Here is a 15907-nt window from a genome sequence, read left to right on the forward strand (position 1 = left end):
ATAAACTCAGCTGTGGGCCAGCCTGAGCATTTCACTCCCCGAGGTCCAGCCTGCTTTGCTTGGCAAGGTGTGAAGAGGTCAGCATTCACACAGCACAAGCAAATTCTTTGGCAGGGTAGGCTCCAGGCAGGAGTGAAGCTGGCTGTGCCCCTGGGCCAGAGGCTTTTGGGTGGTTGCGAGGTGGAGAGCCATGGCCCTGCAGCCTGCTTTGCCAGTGGCAGAGCCTGGAAAGCCAGCCACTGCCACCACAAGATGAGTAAGATCCTGCCAAGTGACAAGCACCTCCAGGAGGAAACGTGACTCCCTGCAGCAGCAGCAGTTACTAATTCCCCCACCAACATCTTCAGGTGAAGAAGAGGATGGCCAACAACCTCGCCAGACACGGAAGGAGAGGAAGAGCTCTCTGTGCATTTGGCTGGCAGGGCAGTGGCACAGCCTGCAATGAAGACCCTTTTCTGTCTGCAGACCTTCCAGGGAGAGGGGAACAAAATTAGACAGTGAAGTAAATGGGGGTGCCCTTGCTAATTGTACCTTCCTTGAGTCGTACCACAGAAAAATACCTGGGGAGGTGTTTGGCGTTTTTTTGTGAGATCATAGCCAGCTCCCTGTATCCAATTCTGTCGAGGTCAACAAGTCTCACTGGATAAAATCAGTGGGGTTTTTCAACCAGGCAAACACAGTGACCGCCCCCGCCCCCCGGCCTTTTACCTCCCAGGCTGTCGAAGCCAACAGGCACCTTCAGCCATTTGTGGGAAGCTTTGCTGCACCACTGAGGCGACACGGGCTTTTCCAGTGGGGTTCTGTGGTCTTGCTTTTGTGGCTTCCCCGTGGTAATGGGCAGCTCCCGCCGGCTCTTGCAGCCCTATGTGGGCAGAGCAGCTCTGGGGAATACACTTGCGCAACTTTTCAGAACACCAGGGATGTTAAAGGAAGATGTCCAGCCCCAACCGGTTCTGGACTATGAAGCTCTACTGGCCAGGCAAGGGAAGGGTCAGCACAGTTACCAACACAGACCTCCACTTCCTAGTCATGCTTTGCAGATTACTGTTGTGGGCCTCAGATGACCTCGTTCAACGAGTTCATCCTGCTTTCCAGAGAAGCTCAGTGATAGGGGCAGGGATCAATCAGATGCTGCTGGAAGACCCACAAGTCCCCACAGCAGCCCTTAGCAGTTACTCCGTGAGCTCAGTGGAGACAACGCTTCGGTCTCAGGCACCCCACGATACAAAACACTGGGACCAAGGTTGGATGGGCTCAGGCCCTCTTGTAGCATTTTAAGGTGCACATTGGGAAGCCTGGAGTTTTCTCTTAAAAATATAAAGTAGGAAAATCTCCTCAGCTATGATGTTGTCTGTGTGCTGAATATCTGTATGACAAAGAGATGTGGTCAGTGGCTTTCTCCTGCAATAAATACTGATCTAATATGACTTTGATGGAGTACATGCTGGTTAGATGCTGTATTATTCTCTGCTTGCTATGGAGCTATTGTAGTCCCCGCTATCACTTCTGTAACCATTAACTTTGGGAAGGTTTCTACTTATGTGCACTGGTTGGTCAAAAAATTCCCCAAACAAGTATCTCCATGGAGGAAAAATAATATTTTTCAAAGAGCACTGTGCCTTTGGAGAAGAGAATCACACCAAGATTAAAAATAAAGTCTTATCAGAATAAAATAATCTTTCTTAGCTGGCTTTGTATTAATCAGTCTCAATGGCCAAGTTTCTAGTTTGAAGGAACAAGTGAGGTCTCTCTTGTGTGGTTTTATATACTTGATCTGTGCTGTGATTTATAATCTGGAATATAAGAAAGTTCCTTTGCTTATGTTTCCAAAAAATCAGCAATTTGTGGTTCCCCATGCTGATGTGTTAGTACTTAGGCTGTAGGTTATAGCGTTCAATGCCCTGTCCAACAGCAACTGCTTACGCAGCGAGACAACTCTCCTCAGCAGCTCTGCCTTGGAGCATCACAGCCCACCTGCACCCTTTCTGGGTTTATTTTGTTAGACCCTATTTTTGTCTGGGTTTGTCAAGCCCTTTCCCTTCCTTGGTGGATAGCTGGCAATGGTGTGGCTGCAAGGGATAAGCTGTCCTTCCCTGGCGTGTCTCCAGCCCATCCCTCTGTGTCGTTGCCTTTCCCATTCGGAGCAGCTCCCAGCACTGGCAGGATCAGCGTGGGGCGGCAGGAGAGACCGATGGGTGCCAGCCCTGGCACTCATGCTCCTCATGAGCATGGCAAAGCCACGGCCCCTCCCCAAGCCCCAGCATCTCCATGTCTGTGCTGGAGGCAATGACAGTGCTGTGACACATGAGCGCCCTTCAAGAGCTGGCGGTGACCCCAGAGGGGAACCACCATGTCAGGACCAGTCCAGAGGGAGAGTTGGAGGATAATCATGCATGAGAGTGTGACAAGCAGGGAGCCAGGTGGGGTTTGAGAGGTTATGCTGGGCTGTGCCAGCCGGGAAGGAGACCTGTGCAGCTGCCACCCATGTTGGGTCACCAGGAACACGCACCATTTCACCAGGTGGTGAAGGGAAGAGGGGAGTTCCAGTCTCCCCGTGACATTTGCACTCATGTGTGAACACCCTGGATGTCCCCAGGGTGCTGTCCTCCTTCCCTCTCTAATCCTCAATCCATCCCTGGCTCGTGTTTGTGGTCTTCCAGACACCTCTGCTGCTCCTTTCTCCTTGTTCTCCGCTGTGCTGCCAGTCTGTCCCAAGGATGCAAACCCCAGTGCTACCCTGGCAGATGAGGTCTCTTCGGGCCTCCCCTGGTTTTCCTGCGTGCCCACGGCCCCTCACTTGCCCTGTGCATTGTGCGAGTGACACTGCTGTGGCAGGCAGCGGGCTCCACGGGTGACACCGGTGTGTCCTGCCGGCTGCAGCCAGGCGCTGCACAGCGATGCTGGGCACAGGCAGGGATGGAGGGTGACCTCAGATTTTGGAAAGGCACCCAGGGCCTGCTGCAACGTCGTTCAGGCCTCTGCAGGAGCCCAGAGCAGCATGTGTTGACAATGAACCTGACTGCAGGAAGATCAAGAAATGCAAAAGTGCCTCTTGCTGAGGGAAGCTGGACTTGGCCCTTGCGTGAATTTGCCGAGCTCTGCAACTGAGGCCCATGAAAGAAGCGTTTCCTGCTGCAGCAACATCGCCCATTGACCTCCCTACATATCACCTTGTGTGGGTCATTTTGGGTTTGGCTTTTTTTTTTTTTTTCTGATGAAAGCCCCAGCTGCACCTTCTGCAAGCGGTTTCTGGCTGATTCACTCGAAGGAAAACTTTGCCCTTGGTGGAAACACCCTGCTGAGTGGGAGGGACACACTCCGTCCCAGGGATCTGCTTCCTTCAGCAGTCAGGCTGCGTCAGCAGCGTGGCAGGTTGTGCGAGGCCAACAAAAATAAGCAAAAAAACCCCTCAGCTCAGTCTCAGCAAGTGCGGAATAACACAGGGACCACACTGACCTCCTTGGTGTTGTGAAGAGGGAGCGAGTTCCCCCACGCTTCCACCTGCACCATTCCCTGCCCCTCCTCAAGGCAAAGCGGCAAAATTTGACCCTGAACCTTCTTCGCAGAGATCTCATTTTCCTGTCCCACTGCTGTGCCTCTGAGGGCTTCCTGGGGGAAAAAAAAAATCACGTGTCCCTCCCCAGCACATGCACTTACCCTGCTGGAGTCACTTTTGCCGCTGGCAATGGCCACACACAAACTGGCCATCACACAAATTGGCCCTTCACTGACAGGTACAACTGTGTGTGCCGGCCAGGGCTTAGCCTTCGCCGGGGTGTCTTGAGGTCGAGGGGTGAAAGCTTCGTTCTTGGCAGCTTTATAAAAAGCAGACAGGGTTTCTGGAGGTGACGACGCAGGTGGCAGCAGGGGGGACAGTGGAAGAACAGCTCTGCAAGGGCCGGGGCGAGCGTGTTCCCAGCCGTGTTTGAATTGGAGCCCGGCCATAGAAACCGAAGGAAAAAGCACAAGGTTTGGGAGGTGGATAACCTTGGCCACAGCCTGCCTCCCGGCTGGTGCCTGCGCTCCAGCGGAGGACGCACATGGGGTGGGAAGACCTGGCCGTCCCTCTGCGACCGTGGCATCAGCCTTGCACCCGCCAGGGCCACAGGCAGCCCCCAGGGCCGCAGCCATGTGAGCGGGGAGCAGGTGACATTGGCAGGAGCACTCCTCAGGGATGCCAAGGGCTCGGCGGGTCCTGGCCCCCCACCAGTGGTGTTTTTCCACCTTCTGGTCCTGGCACGTCAGCAAGTGCCGGGGCACGGGGAGGCACTCACTGTCAGTGGTGCCTGCGCCATGTGTTATTCAGTCTCAACAATCCCAAGTCTCTGGGAGACTCTGGGGCAGCAGGAGATGCTCTCCTGATGGAGCAAACTCGGGCTGTTTCGCTGGGCCTGTATTTAAAACACGGTCCAGGGCACGACTGCCTTACAGGCAGCTTTTCATGCTTGCATAAGGCTTTCCTTGGGCTGCCAGCCCCCTCCCTCTCCCAGAACAGCCCGATTCGTGTCAGAAACTGCTGCTGTCACAGACTGAAAAGCCCAAGGCTGAAGCATGGCATTTTCTACTCAAACTGTCTCCTCCTTTCAGGTGGGAGCCCGCCTGCTCGGTGACTCAAGTTGCAAGTTTCCTTCTTAATAACGGAGTCCCCTGTGACGAGTGTCTAAACAACACCCCCACGCCCCTCGCTTTGGAGGTTTCAAGAGACAGGTCCCATCTTGTTGCTGTGCCTTGCTGGAGCACCCTATCTGGGGACTGACTCGGTCACTGCCCAAACACCCGGCAAACAGTCCCACGCCTGGGCACCACCCTGGGCACCATCCTGCACCAGCCGAGTGTGGGGCTCCGGCACCTCTTTCCCTCTCTGCATGTCAACAGAGGGCAGACCCCTGTGTCCCTGCACGCTGCTTTCAGGTGGGTGTTTCACCTCCCCACACTCTTCAGGCTCCCTGAGACAGCACAGGGACAAATACCTCAGGAGGAGCGAGGCTATACTAAGCCTTTTCCCTAATCCCTGCCCAGGCTGCACAGCTATCGGTTGTAAACTAACTCTAGGCCCCACTGCTCGGCCTACCTGTGCCCAAATAGGGAAAGGCTCTGTGCCTCCCCGCGTTACCGCCCAGCAAATGCAGGGCAAGGATCAGGAAGGCACATACTTGCCCTCGATTTTCCATTTCCAGAAACGTGTCTAAGGGTAAGAGTTTGTGCATGCTCTTGATAAATGATTACAAGGGGTTTGAGACACAAAGGGGAAAAAATAGTTTTGTTGCTTAGCAGAGTGTGACAGTCACGTGGCACGAAGCAGGCACGAGCAACAGCCCAGCTCCCAGGGCTTGCAAAGCCAAGGGCAAGGCAGACCAAGGTCTTCCAGGAAGAAATTCAGGCTAGAGGGGCTGACGGGGTGTGGGCAAGGATGCTAGTGGGAGCCAGTAACCAGTACCAGCTCCACCCTTGGTTTCCTCAAGTACATTCAGAGCAACTCCAACAGCTTTTTAAGGAGGCAGCTGGGGAGCCACAAGCCGCCCCTCGATCAGGAGGCGGCAGGAGCACGGTGGGGCTGGGGAAGCTGGGTCATGCAGCCATGCGGCACCCGTGGTGTGGGACTGGCATTTCAGCACCTTTCTCAACACAGCGGGACCACCTCAGCCCATCTTGTTCAAAAGGAGTGGCTTCCTCTGACAGAAACTCTGATTAAAGCTGAGCAATGAAAGGTTAGAAAAAAAAAACCAACACAAAATCAGACCTCCATCCCCACTGCTTGTTCTCATACCCAGCCTCAAGCCCACCCTGCTAGAAGTCACCCCAGATGAACATTCCCAGGAGACAGGGCACAGCCTGCACAGGCACCTTGAGGCTTCCTTTGCTCAGCAAGTACCCCAGACAGCCCAGGATAAACCTAAATGAGTTTGCACAGAGGGGAGAGAAACTGACCCACAAACAGCACCCCCTCTGCAAAAACCACTGCCAGGGAAGGCTCCATCTACCCCACGCAATGACACCAGACAGATCCCAGCCCAGCCTCACAGGTGACAGCCCTGGCAAGTGGCCACAGAAGCCGGGTATTTTAGGAACTCTGTTGACTGACTGAAGGCCCCCGAGGCACCACGCGCCAAAGGCAAAATGCATCCCACTCCCCCAGGGAGAGAGGCTCTGCCCCCCTCGCCAGGGAGCTGAATCACGGCAGGACCCGGCAGGCTAGGCACACCGCCACTTTTTCCTAGGCTGCTGCTATTCTCGGCAGCGCAAGAGGTCAGGGAGACAGCTGCCCTCGCCGTGTTGCACAAGCCTGGGCAGTGCCGGGCTATTCCTAACGCAATGAAGCTGCTGCTGAACACGCCACAAATCAGCGATCTGGCCTGCGAGAGGAAGGTGCCAAGGGCCAGTTCAGCAGAAGGTGGGCAGGGAAGGCAGCCGTGTCCCTCCTCATCTGGGAACAGGCATGGCCAAGGTGTTCTCTCCCCACCGAGCACACACCACACAACAACCAGTTATTATATCATGCTTTTAATACAAACTTAAAAAAATCTGGAACAATAGAAACTGTACAGATTTGATCAACCTTTTTGTTTTTGTTTTTTTTTTTTGTTTTGTTTTTAACTAAACCTCTAGACACACCAATGTCCCGTTCCAAAATATTGCACAACATTCTGAATACAAAACTCTGATTGTATTCCTCCTTCGCTAAAGAAAAAAAAAGAAAAAAAGAAAAAAAAAGACAGCAACCCCCGGGGTTCCCCCTCTCAGTAGCCCCCTTCTCAGAAACCCAAGCAGAGCACACATGGAAACCCTCCGCTGGGAGACACACAGACTTCTGTCCTCTTTCACTCATTCTCTCCCACAAGGCAACTGTCAATTCACTCCTCGGAGAGGGGTGGGAGGGAAAGGAGGGAGGCTGAGTGGGGAGAAAGGAATCTTCACCACTTTTTTTTTTTAAAGTTTTTTTCCTGAAAAAATATTTTTTTCTCTCCTCTTTTTAAGAAAAAATCTTGAAAAGAAAAAAATTACAGTTTTTTACGTTAGAAATATACATATATTATATATACCTCTTACATTTTACAAATGTAGCAAATTATTCAATACAAACAGACATCAACAAAAAGAACACAAACCCATAAAAAATAAAAGTTAAAAAAAAATTTCTCTCTTCTCTTCCTAAGAAACCAGGTAAATTAGTGCAGGTTTTTAAAAAATAAAATTGAAGCTGAACGCCTACATCCAAGACTAGAAAAGACCCGAAAAGGCCGTTAGTTTCCATTGCTGCCTGACGCTGGAGGAACGTTTCTGAAGCACGCTTTTTTCCTTTTAAGATACAGAGGTTGGTCCCTCCTCTTTCCCTCCTTCCACTCATACCACTATTTTTAAAGCAGGTATAACACGTGTGGCAGGGCAAAGCGGCATCAAAGCTTCACACACATAAGCGGGTGGCCGGGGGCATCCCCACCTCTCCCCTCCCTCCCTGTGCCGGAGGGGAGCACGCTGTCCCGCGGCAGTGGCTCACAGGTGGCTTTGCCAGATGCAGGGACAGTGCAGGGACAAGTGGACCGGGTCCTGCCATCAGGGGCTCAACACCCCTCAGTCCAGCGTGGCAAGTGGGCTGGCACTCAGCAGCACACTCCTGGGGAGAAGGATGGGGTGGCAGTGGTAACGTCTATAAGTGGAGGGTTCAAAAAAAAAAAAAAAAAAAAAACCAAAGGAAAACCCAACAGCTCAGCCATTCCTCAGCAGCTTGTCCTAGTCTGGAAACCTGCAGGGTTGAGGCTGCAGGCACCAGTCTCAGGGGGCTAGCTGGGCACTGCTCTCCTTGCCCACCTGCTGCATTGGTCATAGCCTGAGGGCGAGCAGCCTGCTCAGGAACCCGTGCTGGGCGCGAGGTCGCGAGGTCGCTGGGCAGGAGGTCGGGGCCGTGCCTCCCCACCAGCCACCCAGCGAGGGGAAGGGAGTGCTGGAAGCTCTCCTGAAAGAGCTCCAGGCAGTGGCAGTCTCCCTGGGACAGCCCGCTGCCTCTGCAAAGGCTCATCGGCAACTCAACTACAAGAGGGCTGGAGTGCCTTCATCTCGGCTGGAAGGGAGGGAGCGGGGAAAAGCACGAGTTCAAGCCCATCTCCCCTGAAACAGGGATGTCTTGAAAGAGCACATTGGTTCAACAGATACAGGAGAAGTGGGTTTCAGAGGGTGCTCCAGAGACATCATTAAAGTAAAACCAAACCTCAAGTTTGGAAGGCAGCAAAAAGCTTATTTTTCTTTTAAACTGAGAACTTCAAAGACTGGAGTCTCATCATCTCCATCTCTCTCCTCTTTGCACGCTTCCATACTCCCACAACAGCCTCCAAGGAAACCTCCTTCCCCCCCAGAGAGCCTCCACCCTGCCTGGGCAAGAAGCAGTCCTCCTTCAACCTTGCCATACAGGTGGGTTTTGGAGTCCCCGACACAGAAGCAACTTAGCTGAAAAGCCCAACTGCAGCGCATCATCCCAGGGAAAGCTGCAGGAGTGTTCCCAGATCCCAGCCCCGTGGCGGGGAGGCACCACACATTCACACGCCGGGACATCCGCTTGCCTTCGGAGTGCCTGTCCCCGCTCTGTTCTAAGCCTGCCGCTATCCGGGCTGACATGATCTGGCTGGAATGGTGAGTTTATGCTAGGTGCTTCCCTTCCGCACCAGACGAGCCACCTCCTCCCGCTCCTCCAGTCAGGTGTGTACCTGGCCAAAAGCACAAATCCTTATGCTACCACTCAAGAGAGCAGCTTCAACAACATAGCCCTTTCTCTTCCTCAAAAGTAGTGCTGCCTCGCTAACTAAAAAGGAAGGAATTCCCTCTCAGAGACAAAAAGATGAATTCACAGCAGGGAACAAGAACTCACACCTCAGAAACCTCCTCAGGTGGATGCTGGCCCCTGCTGCTGGGGAGAACGTCTGGGAAGTGGGGGCAGGATCCAAGTGGTGCCGCCTGGCTCAGCGCCACCCCCCGGCCACAGGGACAGGTGGATGGTGTCTCTACGCCACAGGGCTGTCACCCGACCGACTGGCCGGCCCGAGCAGGCACACAAAGGCCCTCTCACCCACACGCAGAGTGGGGGACAATGACCATAGTCAGTTCAAAGTGCTGTCCTCCTGGAGCCACGGCTGGAACTGCAGATGAGGAAGGGAGCAGGAAGAAGCCATTTCACAGTAATGCTCTGCCCTCCCTGCTACATGCTGGGAGGCGGTCAAGGAGAAGAGTTGGTGCTTTTCAGCACACAGACAGAACAGCTGATGCCAGCCCGGGCTGGAGCAACAACAGCACAACAGTCTACGCCCGTGGGCACAGTAGATGCTCTCCGTCTACACGCAGAGCCGTAACAGAAAAAGCAAGCTCACCCACCCATTTCTGGCTAGCACACAAGAAGAGCGTGTGTATCTCCACCGACACTGACTCATCCTCTCCCTGTTCCTCCTCCAGCGGTACGAAGACAACATCCCTACACCCAGGTGGAAGGACCCTGTGTCCAGCGCTGGGGCGGGTGCAGGGAATCAGGAGCATCGTGACCTATGGTTGCACCAGCCCTGGGCTGGGGGAAACACAAACTGAAAAAAATCTCAAGACTCAGTTAAGGAGTAAAAAAGTGAGTAGGAAAAAAGCACAGGGACTGAGTTAAAAAACAAGTCAGTGCTTCAGGAGCGTTGCCAGCACAGCGCAACAACACTGGGCTCTCTCTTTTCCCAAGAAGCTATATTTATAAGATTTGAATATTTTCTGTATATTTCTATTCTCTCCCTCTTGTTTGTTTTGTTCTTGTTTCCCCCCCTCCCTCCCCACCCCAAAATACTCTCCTTCCTTGTGTTCAGTTGGCCAGGACAACAGGCTGGAACGACTGGCTGGGATACTGCATGGCATTCAGGTTGTAGCTGAGTCCTTCCACGAAGGGAGACTTCTCCAAAAAGAGGCTGTTGGTGCTGCCACCAAAGACCTGAGCCATATCAAAGGTACCACCCGTGCCGGCATTGAACTGCGATGTCGGTGGGATGCTGCTGGCCTGGCTCTCACTGGCAACCCCATCGAAGAAGAGACTGCTGGCTCCCGGCGACCCGCCGCTGTAAACGAACTCCTTGGCGTTGGGGGAGAGCTGCGACTGCGGGGCTTGGCTCCCAGCACTCCCGATGAAGTTCAGAGAGTGCATGGACAGGGAGAGGCCCTTCTGCTTCAGCAGGTTGGTGGTCGGAGACCTGACCATCCTCGGCTGCTGCCCAGCCCCTGCTCCACCACCCCCTCCTCCGGCTCCTCCGCCCTTCTTCATCTTGGTAGAGCCAAACTTGGTGGCAGCAAAGGTGGCAGTGGTAAAAGTGATGGGCTGGGCAGAGCGAGGGATGAAGGTGGGGCTAGGTGACTGGCCAAAGGAGGGGGACGGAGAGTTGGACAGCGAGTTGTCCTGGCTGCCAATGGGGACAAATACCTGGGCATCGGGGTTGAAACTGCTCTTGATTTCTTTGTCCAGCTCCACGGCACTGCAGCCCTCGCTGTCATCCAGGTAGAGGACCTTAACAGAGCCCTTCTCGCCGATCTGGTAGGAAACCTCAAAAGGATCGATCCAGACACTCAGCTCTTCCGGCACATTGGCACGCACATCCTCCACGGCCAGCCCGCTCCGCTTGGCCGCCAGCTCCACCACTGGATCCACCGTCTCCCCTATATGAACACAGCGATAGCCAGATCCCTTCAGAGGCTTCTCTGGGTACCAGTGACCCTCATATTTCTTCTTCAGCAGGCGCTCTAGCTCCTCACCAAACAGGTCTGCCCGCCTCCGAGGAAGCTTGTTGTACAGGTATGAGATGATGAAGTTAAGAGCAACTTTGATCTCCAGATGCATACTCCCTTCACGGCAAGCAAGTCAGGGCAGTGTATTAAAAGAGACAAAATGACACACACATAGACAAGATTTGGCTCCAAACAGACCTAGGGAAAAAAAGAAAAGGATGGATGAAGACGAGAGAACACAACAACTCTCCACCTGTTGAGGTGAACAGCCATGCTTTTTCATTAACAAAAGCAGAATGAGCAGTTTGCACAAAGACTAACAAGCACTGATGCCCTCTAGGAGAGTCACCCCAAATCTACTGGCCCTCAAACCAGAGAGATGCTGGTAGGGAGGAGTCTCCCTGCTCCTCCACAGAAGAAATAAGGGTGTAGCTACTACCTTCACACAGGTATGTACATTATACTCACCCCATTGCCAAGTACCACTGCTGAAACCTGGCAGGCCAACTGTCTGCTCTGGCAGAGCTGTATCAGCACATCTAACACGCCTCTCTCTGCCCTGGCACTCAGCTGCTTCCAGCACAGTTCACCTGCACCAGCCTCCCCAGAACATAAGCGCAGCACCTGAACAGCCTCGTGACTCACTCAGCAGCTTGTGCAGAGACCTGCTCGTGCTCAGGACGGCAGGGCCAGCCTCTCCTCCGGGAGGCTGGGTGGTCATGCCGGGTGCCACGTCCTGCTGGCAGAAGCGCAGAAGGGATGAGAAGGAGCGAGGGAGGGTGCTGAGGCACCAGCTGCCAGCCCGTGTTTATTATCTCCTTGACTGGCAGGCACATATCTTATTAAGCATATCCAGTTAAGGCTCTGCCTAGCTACAAGCCTAAAATCCCAGTTTAATTCAGTTGTGGGGTAGAGGGGGACAGGAAAAGTGCACAAGGTCACAAAACACACGCGTGCCAACAGCCTGTCCAATACAGTTCACATCGCTTATCCCTGCGCAGAGGGAAGATGAGCTCTGCCAGGACCAGGTACCTTCTTAATAAAAACTGAAAATGCTTGCCAAAGACTGAAGTAATCCTCCTTCCCTCCCTCCCTCGTGAAGAAGCTTCTGAAATGGAGAGAACCCACAAAAGCACAATGCAAACCCACAACACTCAACTCCCCCATTATACACAGATTTGCAAACAATGTTCATCTGGGTACAAAAAAACCCCCCAGGTAGGTCAGCACCATGCTCTGTCACCCATCCAAAGAAAATGAATCCCACGGATATTTTAAGAGGAAGCACACTTCCAGTAGCCTCCACACCTCTCCAGGGGGAAGCAGAATATCCAGTTTTTAATTGGCAGCTTAGTCAGAGGCCGCTCTGTCTTCAGCTGCCCTCACCTTGCTCAAACAGACACACCGTGTTCAAGCATCTTCCTAAAATGGGCTTTGGGGATGCTCTCACGCAGCACTCAAGCCATTGTTTATGACTTGTGCCAATTATATGGGGGTGTGGATGGAGTACAAACATACAGTGTCAGCATTCCCGTGAAAAACCGGGAATCCCAGCAGCACAACCAGGTATCCATGCTGGTCTAGGTCAGGAGGAAGAAAAAACTGACCAGACTTGTTTGCTTGGTCTAGTTTAGTGGGCAAGAAGGATTAAATAAATTTTAAAGAAACCCTCAAATATTTTGAGGCTTTATTATAAAAAAAGGGGATGCAGATTCTATGCTTTTTCTGTACTAGTCTGAGTTCAGAGAGGCTTGGCCTCAGAATAATGGTAACCAGAAGCAAATCCCACACCTCAAGTCTGTCAACAAGGTGGTCAGTTCTGGAAGGAATCCCCTTCGGGTTTGACTCAGCAACAAGAAACAACACAGAAATGAGGGGATGGAAAAGAGGGAAAGAAGTCCTGCCTTTAAAACCTGCTCTAAGCAATTACTGTAGTGTAACAACTTTCGGTAGGTCACCAAGACCTGATCAAGTTCAAATAAAAACAGATGAACAGCAAAGAAATAAACAGGCAGAGTTTTTCAGAGAACAGGAAGGAGAAGCCATTTTCAGAAGGCAAGAGTCTCGGCACAGAGATGGAGCCTCTTCCAGAGAAAATGGCATGAAGCAAATCTCTGAAAGGGCACACCTAAATGTTAACTAGATCTTATATGTCCTATACTACCTCAAAGCAGGAATTACATGGAGCCCTCTCACTCCTTTGGCTTCGAGGCATCCGAGGGAGAGGACAGCTTGGGATCCCAGCAAATTAAGCAAGAAGAGAACAGCCAGTTTGTAAAGCTTTTAATCTCATGTGATAAACTCTAATCCAGGTCCAAAATCTATTAAGAAATCAGAAATTACAGATTGGGAAAGGAGCACAGGTGAAAATTTGTTACCACCCTATCTGCAACACAAATGCCTTAAGATACTTTGAGGAGCCCACATCCTCATCAACCTTCTGCAGAAGACAGCGAGGAGATACAATTATAAATCATTGAATCATTGCCTCTTTTCTCTAAGAAGTACTCCCCCTTCCTAAAAGGGAAATACTCTGTGCCTTGACTATAAAAAAGATGAGTTAGTTAATGTAATAATACCAAGAGATGCCAAGGTATCTGGATATAGGTGATACTTGCAGAAGGCACAGAAGGTCAGAGATATCACTGACTCCCCTCTTGTTGTTGACACGATATGGTGTGCTCCAGTAGGACTCCCTCAATCTCTTTCTGCTGCACCAAAATATAAGTTGGTAATAAAATAAAATTTAAAAAAACCCGAACAGCTTAAGCACCAAAACTCCAAGATGAAAAACAACTAAATATCAATTGTAAAGGTATTCTGACCAGTCTTTCCTAAAGAGAGGCTTGCCCACATTGCCAGCATTTCTTACTGTACCACAGGCAGAACGTTGAGGTGCCGGCTGGGAACAAAGGGCTGTTCCTCTGCTCTGCGGAGGGAGCGCGGGAGCCCCCTCAGACCCCTTGTTTACCAGCACGCTGACGTGCTGAAGGAGAGAGGCCAAACAGTCACTTGCATCAGAGAGCAAACACGAGAAGGATGCCCTCTGCTCCTCGCTACGCAAACACGGCGGGTGACCTTGCGAGTATCCGCTCCAAGCTCCCGAGAGGGGCCTGGCCCCCAGGAACCGCCGGGCTGCCGCCTCACCCTCACCAGCGGCGCTCCCAGGGGCTTTAAAAGACGGCTGCCACGACGACGACCCGCGGCCCCAGAGCGGGCCACACCCGGCCGGCACACGGGCCCCCTCTCCGGCCTCCCCCCACACCACGGCTGGCGGAAGGGCTCCCCCAACTCGAGGCGCGCGGCCCTGCGGAGACGCACCCGAGGCAGGCGACCGGCCGCCCCCTGCCCGGGAGAGCGGCCATTTCTGGTGACCCGGCCGGACAGCCTCACTCCGCGGCCCCCCCCCCGCCCTCCCCCGCGGGGCACGCTGGGAGTCGTAGTCCTCGCCCCCCCTCCCCGCCCCGCGACCTACTTCGCCCCCGGACTACGCCTCCCGTCGCGCCCCGCGGCCGGCCCGGCCCGGCGCTTTGCTCGGCGGGGCAGGGCACAAAATTTTCCACGGCACATGCGCCCTGGCGCTGCCCACGGCGGGGAACACGCCCCGCGGCCCGGCGCTCGGGACCGCCGGGCAGCCGCCCCCTTCTTCCCTTCCCCTCCCTCTCGGCAGGGACGGGGAGGCGCGTCCCCACCCCACAGCAGCCTCCCACCCCCCCCTGCCCCACGGCTGCGGGACGGGGCTCAGGAAGCCCCACGAGCCCCGCGTCCCCGTCCCCACGGTGGGACACGCCGGGTCGCAAACAAGGTCTCCAAAAGAGCCCTTTGACAGAGGGGGGAAAGATGTTTCCCCCACCGCCTCAAGGGCGAGCTCCTGGCCCCACGCACCCCGCGGGGCACGGCGGCGGCCCCCGAGGCCTGCAGGATCGGGGGGGGGGGTGCAGCCCAGCCCAGCCCCAGCAGCGCCTTTGTTATCGCCGGGCTTCTCCCCCCACCCGAAGCCGGCGGGGGCTGGATCCGTCATGCGGGAAGGGAGACACCCCGGCGACCACTCCCCCCCCCCCCCCCCCCCCTCCGCCCTCGCCCCAGCAGCCCAGGGTGCCCGCCACCGCCCCCGGGCCCAGCCTGCCCTTTCCGGGGCTGCTGGGGCTGTGCCGCACCCCTCCCCCGTCCCCCCATCAGACTGGGGGGGCTGGCGGGACCTGAACAAAATGGTGAACTGGGGCATTGCAAAGCGTCACCGACCCAATGACTTTCACACCCCCCCCTCCCTGGAAGCCCCATTAAGACCCCCCCGGGGGCCGGCAGCCACACGGTGGCTCCACGGACGGATAAATGACCTCCCCCGGGCGGGGACGGGGACGATGAGCCCCTTCAGGCCGAGCCCACAAAGGGCTATGCGGGCTGGGGGGTACCCGGCCCGAGAAGGCGGTGGGAGGGAAGCACCCCCGACCTCACTTACTTCGTCCTCGGCTCCAGGGCCGGCGGCTGGTGGCGGCTGCCAGGGGCCGTGGGCGCTGCCAGCGGAGCCCGGGCGGTACGTGCGGGTCTTTGCCCCGTCCCCTCCCTCGCCTTATCCTCGGCGGTGCGGTTCCTCCGCGGGGCGGGCCCGGGGGCTGCGGCGCGGACCGGAGGTGGTGCGGAACACCCAGAGGTGGGGGTGCGGGTGCCGGTGCCTGTATCGCCGCCGCCTCTCCTCACCCCGCCGGCCCGGAGCCGCCCGCGCCCTGGCCCCAAGTGAGCCAACTCACGGCAAACTTTCACCCTTAGCAACCCCGCGCAGGGATCCGCGCTCCCGCCCAGCGTGATGCGGCCGCGGAGGGCGGGCCGGGACTACTTCCCCCTCCCCTCGCCGCCCGCTCAGCCCGCCGTCCCCAGCGCCCCGGGGACGGAGGGTGCTTTAATTCCACTTTTCTCCCCTTTTTTCCCCCCCCGCCTCGCAGCCGGTGCAGCAGCCGTAGCGGGGGGCGCTGCCAGCCGCGTGGCACCGGGGACTGCCCCGACTCTGGGCGCCAGGGGAAGGAAGGAGCAGGGGGTTTAGATGGGATGAGGATTGACCTGAGGATTTCCCCAAGCGGCTTAGCCTGAGGCGGGGGGAGGGCAGGGGAGGGGGCCACATCGAGGCGATCGAAGGGGAGCGGGGAGGGAAGGAGCGGCCGGCATTTTCTTCGCCTCTACGCAG

General features: G+C 55.1%; 1 protein-coding gene across 6 annotated transcripts; it reads right to left on the bottom strand.

Annotated features, from left to right (window-relative positions):
• Positions 1–6485: 6485 nt before the first annotated feature.
• Positions 6486–15699, bottom strand: TOB2 (transducer of ERBB2, 2). 6 transcript variants are annotated; one of them, XM_074826778.1, is made up of 3 exons: positions 15188–15699; positions 10756–10926; positions 6486–10659 (listed from the first exon to the last, which is right to left on the bottom strand). In XM_074826778.1, exons 2-3 carry the CDS (start codon positions 10838–10840, stop codon positions 9818–9820), a joined length of 927 nt encoding a protein of 308 aa, XP_074682879.1. In that variant the 5' UTR covers positions 10841–10926; positions 15188–15699; the 3' UTR covers positions 6486–9817. The 6 variants fall into 6 exon arrangements, with proteins under 6 accessions (XP_074682879.1, XP_074682878.1, XP_074682875.1 ...); XM_074826777.1 differs by adding an exon at positions 11374–11464 and having other exon boundaries at positions 6486–10926; positions 15188–15697; XM_074826774.1 differs by adding an exon at positions 11374–11467 and having other exon boundaries at positions 6486–10926; positions 15188–15697.
• Between the last annotated feature and the right edge of the window lie 208 nt (positions 15700–15907).

The sequence above is a fragment of the Strix aluco genome, chromosome 5 (assembly GCF_031877795.1).
Source record: "Strix aluco isolate bStrAlu1 chromosome 5, bStrAlu1.hap1, whole genome shotgun sequence".
Lineage (NCBI taxonomy): Eukaryota > Metazoa > Chordata > Aves > Strigiformes > Strigidae > Strix > Strix aluco.